This window comes from Numenius arquata, chromosome 11 (genome assembly GCF_964106895.1).
Source record: "Numenius arquata chromosome 11, bNumArq3.hap1.1, whole genome shotgun sequence".
NCBI lineage: Eukaryota > Metazoa > Chordata > Aves > Charadriiformes > Scolopacidae > Numenius > Numenius arquata.
The window spans coordinates 10,783,977-10,790,269 of record NC_133586.1 but is presented as its reverse complement, the minus strand read 5'-3'; the positions used below and the strand labels follow the sequence as shown (position 1 = coordinate 10,790,269).

General features: G+C 43.8%; 1 protein-coding gene across 2 annotated transcripts in view; it reads left to right on the top strand.

Annotated features, from left to right (window-relative positions):
• Positions 1–1,379: 1,379 nt before the first annotated feature.
• SH3GL3 (SH3 domain containing GRB2 like 3, endophilin A3) overlaps positions 1,380–6,293 on the top strand; it is a 60,471-nt gene continuing 55,557 nt past the window's right edge. The window contains exon 1 of one of the 2 annotated variants that reach the window (XM_074155724.1): positions 1,380–1,388. Coding sequence is in view for 1 of the 2 variants with exons in the window: in XM_074155722.1 (XP_074011823.1) it covers positions 4,858–5,073 (216 nt within the window). In the remaining variant the exon portion in view is untranslated. Of the gene's footprint in view, positions 1,389–4,854; positions 5,074–6,293 lie in introns of those variants that run through there. The other variant, XM_074155722.1, reaches the window with a different exon arrangement.

Genomic DNA, 6,293 nt, shown 5'->3' with positions numbered 1-6,293 from the left:
GCTGCCAGCAGCGTCCGTGTGGAACGGGGAGCTTTCCAAGTTCTGGCCAGTGCTGGCTGTGTAGAGGAGACTGTCTGCTTTTTCTTATGAAATGTATACTGAAATGCAAAGCCATGTCAGAGATACCTGAGCTAGTTTATCTGCACAGAAAGTGCTATGATACGCAGAATTGCTTGTTTATTCTGACAGCAAAACCATAGCGTTAGCCTGCTCCTGTACATGAACATATTTTCATATCACTAGCTTTTTATGTTTAATTTTAAATAATTGTTTCATTTAAGTATGTAGAAAGGGTGATAAAACAGGCCCATCAGATGTCCCTACAGTCTTGGGCAATTTTTGCAGAAGGATTTTCATCTGCCTTTTTTATTGTGGTAGTTTGCTGTTGGCATTGTTTTCCCAGTGTTAGCTCCCAGGTTTGTCCTGCAACATCAAACCTGGGAGCTGACACATGGAAAATAATGAAATGGATGAAATTTTGGAACAATTTCATCCAGTGTTATAGTCCTTTGGATTTCACTCTGGAACGCTATGTTATACATTACTTCATTTACTTGGGTCAATACTCAAGTACCAGTGTCAATTCAGTTTAGTATTCCCCTCTTTTGTCTTGAATTGTGGAACCGGATGAACTCCCACCTTTATTAGAAGAGCACACAACTTTATATCTGAGCCTGCTTTATTGTTAAAGCTTTCTAGAAGTTTGCTTTTGTAGAGCGGGGTATTGGCCAACTGTTCTTACTAATGGCATACTTTTCCTAGCGGATCACCTTTTCAAAATGCTTATTTTCTAAGCCCTAGTTTTCAAATGTGTTCTTTTCCTGTGACCAAAACCCCACAGCCTATGACCACAATTTTGACAACTAACATGAAAAATCAAACAGGAAATCTGCATTGTCTTTAAATACATATAGTCCTTATGGACCATTAGTGGCTATCACATTTTTGCCTGAGATTCTTGATCACTTTTGTTTGCCTACCTCTTCATCTCTTCCTTCCTATTCAACATAGTCCTGTGGCTGTCCCATTTCTGATGTAGAATTTTTTTTTTTCAAGCTGAAAGCCACAAAAGCCTGTAGAAATGTAAGAGTTTGTTTTTTTTTTGGTTGGTTGGTTTGCTTTGCTTTGCTTTGCGTTTGCTCTCCTTCCCCATTGCCAGTATTTTGAAGATGAATTTTGGGAAATGTAGAGAATTCATGTATCGTTTCCATTTATTTTCCTGTTATGAATCCAGAATTTGGGGTTGCTAATCCCTAATCCAACTACAGATGAAAACCTCCTTTATGGGTCTTTAATAGGTTTCTCTCAATGACCTTGGTCTTGGTAAGCAGTAACTTGGTTAGTCAATAGGCTGGTTTTCACCTCTAGTTGTTCTTGTCCTGGATCAGGTGAATATATCTGAAGTCTCCTTCTAATGCCACGTGCAGAAATTTATTGCAAGGTAAGCTGATGTAAGTAACTTGTTTTGAATAGTTAAGCCTTAAGGAATAAATAAGTGCTTTACTTAGGTAGTCATTGTGGCCCAGAATCAAATCCAGTAGAATTTCATCACAAACTCATTGTTCCTCCCCTTTTTGATGTTTTCTTTTGTGGCAGTAACTACCAAAGATTCAGACCACATTTCACTGACAGAGTTCTCATTATTTTTGAGAGACATTCAAGCTAACACAGATGTAGTTGGCTTCAAATTCCAAGTAATTTCAACTGCTATGATGCCTCTGGATAATTTTAAAAATATTTCTAGTTTTCATTCTGGTGAAAATGTAATACTTCATATGGCTGCTATTACAATTTCAGCTCTTACAGGTAAGGTAATTTGTTCATTGAAACCCGAATGCCTGTGAGGTTGTTTGTCACATCTTCAGATTGAGTTTCTGCTGACTGTGTTTTTTACATAGCATTAATCCCACTGAAATCCAAGTGAGTTATGAATTTATCCATTTGTCCCAGTATCTATCTTGTTTGAATTTCATAGGACCCATTTTCAAGCCCAATTCTCCCACATAAGTAGCCAGCGCCTATTTTCTGGTCACTGCCTTGATTTGAGCCCAGTTAGGAGATCGCAGTTTGTACTGATTCTACTGTCCTTTTTAGCACATCTAGTGCTATAACAATAACACATTGGAGCCATCATCTGCTGTTCTCAAGCACTTTGAGATTTCCTGAGTAGTTGGACTGTAATTGTTGTTTAAATATCCAGACATTTAGAACTTCTGCTCCGAAGGCCCCCTCTTTGCCTGACTATATGAAGCATTTTTTGCTATGCCCACGTAGGATTATTTCCTGGCCTGTCTTCTGCTTGTAACAGTTCTTTTTAATAGAAGCTTATTTTCCCTCATCGCAGCATTCACCTGAACTACTTCCCACAGTTTTTGCACTATTTCTGATTTCCCTCATTTTACAGACTGAATTAGTAACTTTTAGTAAAAATTAAGGAATATCAACCAGCAAATCACAATCCCTTTTCATCCATGAGATACAACTATGTCTGTGATTATAAAGCTCTTACATATTGCTTAGCCAGCATAACTTTTGCTTACATCTGAGCTGAAGACTAGTGTCTTTTTCAGGGTGTCTCTACTAAATCATTAACACCTGGACCATTGAAGTTGGCTCACTAATTAGGTTTTCACCTTGTCACCTTCTCTGTATCATTCAGAAATTAGGCTATGAAGTTGAATTTCCACAGGGCATTTCCCACTTGCAAATTCTTGTATCACTTCAGCAGAGACAACACGGCTGCTACCCTTGGGTTAAAAGCAGGATAAAAACAAAATTTAAAAAAGGAAGTTGTGGACATATAGCCTTATTCAAGTTCTTTATCTAATCCAATTTTACAGCTAACAGCTGCAGTGACTCCATAATCCATTGATCCCCTCCACAGTGACTTATTTCAAACTCCTTCCTTCTTTGCTTCTGGTCCCTCCTTTCGTAAAGTTGAAGATTAGGCAAAGCTGCCTTCTCTCCGTAATTGCATGGTACACTAGGAGGTTATTTTAACACCTTTTATGGAACTCCAATTTCTCAGTTTAAGCCTTATTTTCTCACCTGAGATCTCTACAAACGCACCAGTAATTTAAGACCTAGCCAATTTGGCCTAGACAGTTAACATCTCGCTGCCAGTTTCAATTAGGAGGAGAAATTGGTGCTGAAATCGGGTGCCTGTGGTGTCTTCCAGAGCAAATGTTGACTGGTGCTATCCCCTTTGCTTTCTCTTTTGTCTCTTCTGCCTCCCCTGTACAGAGAGTCCTTTGTCTAGGAACAGCTGGTAGGAGTTCCTTAACTCATGAATATGTCTGTCTTTACACTTCGTTTCATAGTGGTATATAATTGTTTCTAGCAGATGAGGCGGCGATTCCTTTCTCCCAATTTATAACATGACAATTACTCTGAAAGTTCTTGTATTTTTTTGCCATAGTCCTCTTTGTTATTATAAAGAAGTAACTATGACACGCTCTGGAAATGCCCTTCTCTCCCAAGCCAACAAAAATGCAGCAAGTACGACAGTGAGTAACACCGAGAGCCCTGCTGCACCCAGCAAAGATTATCCCTGAACTGCTTCCCAGGTCCATGAAAAAGTTTTGCCTGAATCCTGACTCCTGGGTGACCTTAAAGCCAGGACCGAGCAGTGTAAAGCAGAGCGAATCTTGCCCCAAATCCGAGTGTAGACTGGAAGTGCTTTACCAGTGTAGGCATAATTGTGACCCTTAAAAGGGGGTTCTTTACCCCGTCTGTGAGAGCAAATCAACACCCTGAGTCGAAAGATTTGTTTTTATTTCAGTTCTGCAGAATTGGGTGCTGGGCATTTAACAACAGCCAGCACACCTCCCCTTTCAAACCACTCAATATTTATAACAATACAATACAGCTGATTGGTCAATAATGATTCATTCACCACGCTCAAGTATATATATGCATCTAAGCTCATGTTTAAAACATTTAGGGATGTTACCTGATTAGCATGCTCATTATTCACATATTTTAGTATAATAATTGCCCAAGGTTAGTTTGGGATACACTCTTGGCTCGAATTTGGTCCAGAAGTTATATTTTGCTCCCTTACATCTATGTCAACAGCTGCGACAGAACATGCAACACAGTTTTGTTTCACATCCTATTCAAGATTGGGTACGTTCCTTCATGCCTCAGCCATGTCCCAGCAGAAACTTCTTGATAAACTTTTAACTTTGTTCTCTAGGCATCGTAACCACATCTCATGTTTATATCAGCACATTGCTGATACGCAGTCATATTTGAGCACCCGATGAATCCATCCTATAACCACCAAGCCAGCAGTTAAACGATTCCTTCGGCGCAGCTCCTTCTGGTACGTCTGCTCCTGTGGGAGGGAGGCAATCGGTGGGAAACTCTGCCTTCCTGGACCTCCAAACTGCCGAGTGGATTTTGTTCCGATGTACAGCACCAGCCAGTCATGTTCTGGACCGCTGCAAGAGCTTTCATGTGTTAAAAAGCCGCAATTAAGTTCTGATGTATAATATCGGACCTGAGGTGGATGAGCTCAACTAGAGATGCTACAAGGAAACACAAGAAATGAGACCTGTAAAGAGAAAACTGGGAGCCACCTTAGAGACAGGACGAGCTAAACGAAACCGGAGAGCTAACAGAGGGGCCTTGCGGTGCTTTATCAGGTACCCTGTCACGAAAGGATGCTCCCGCCATCGCAGCGGTGTCCCCGCCCGCAGGGACGCGACGCCCCGCCCGCCCCTTCGCCGCTGTCTCCATGCGACAGCGCAGCCTGGGCGTCTCCCAGCGCCGTCATTTGCATAGCCCCCGCAAATGGCCAATGAGCAGGCGGCTCTGGGGTCTGTCATTTGCATGGGCCCCGGCGGCCGGCCAATGGGGTGGCGTCCGCCGAGCCCGCTGGGGAGGCGATGTTTCCCTGCGCGCGGGGCCGTAGGTGCGGGTGACACAGCGAGAGGCCGGGCCGGGCCGGCCGCGGGGACCTGCCGGGACCTGCCTGGACCTGCCGGCCCATCGGCCTGGGAAGCGCCGCCGCCGCGGGGGAAGATGTCGGTGGCGGGGCTGAAGAAGCAGTTTCACAAAGCCAGCCAGGTAAGGGGAGCAGTTGGCGGTGGCGGAGCCCCGGGGGCGGCTTTGCTGTGGGTGGGTGGGTGGTGGGTGGTTCGCCCCGCGCCCGGTCCCGGCCGCCCGGAGGCGCAGCGGGTCTCTGGACGCGCTCCTTCTGCATCCCTCTGGCACCTCTGGAGTGTTTCCTTCGGCTTTACCTCCTGGTCCTCCCGTGTACCACTGCCTCCTGTGTTGATCTTTGCAGGAGAGGGCTCCCTCTTTCCGTCTTTTCCTTGGGGCTTTGGGTCTTTCTTTCAGTCGTTAATATTTGTTGTTTAATGCTGGGTTTGTGTTTGTGCTCTGAGGCCTCCGTTAAAGATGTAGGCTGTAGGGTGCTAGTTTCCCACTGAAGTATTGAACAACAATAATGAACAACATTGTGTTGTTCTTCCACAAACTATTGGTTTATTATCCTACTTGGCATACCGTGTATTTGTCCTACAGAGGGTATCGTATGTTTCTAGAGTTTTCCCTCCTTTTCTAGATGCCGTACTCTTATCTTCTCCTGGGTAAACCTTCATCTTCTGCCCCCTTTCTCTCCTGTTTTCTTTTCTGATGTGCTTCTCTTTAATACTTCTGCTCGTTGCTCTTAAGAGAGAAACCCCTTTCTGTTAAGCGGGTGGACTGGTTGCACTGCGTTGCACGACAGGGCCAGCCCAGAGCCCCACGTTGGCACGGTAGCTTCAGGAAGTAGCAACAGTGGGATGCTTCTCACCGAAGGTGTTTGGAAGCCTCAGCTGCTTTGTTTGCTTGTTCCAAGCCTGAGGGATCTGTATTTCTGTTGGCTCTCAGTAATTATAATGGTAATACTGAAATCAGTGTCTGTAACCTGCTCAGTCAGATCGGACAACTGCTCTTGTCTTGGTGAGAGTGAAGAAAATAAAGCTTCGTTGAGTGCCTAGCTGTCACCTTTCTAGGTCCTCCTTCATATTTGGCTTGACGGCAGCCCAAAGGCAGAATGTGCACTTTATTTGGATATAGAGATGCTAAATACTTGTATCTAATGTTTATTTTCAGTAGTGTTCTTTCTTTAATGTTATGTACTGATCTGGAAAAATCTCATTAATGTGTATCTTTTAGTTAACTTTCACTGTTTCTTTGAGAAAATGTGGGGTCTTCCAGGGTAAGTGTCAGGAGAGCAAATGGGGGAGAGCATCTGTCGTTCATTTTAGTGGCCAGTCCGGCCCAAACCCTGAGAGTAAACA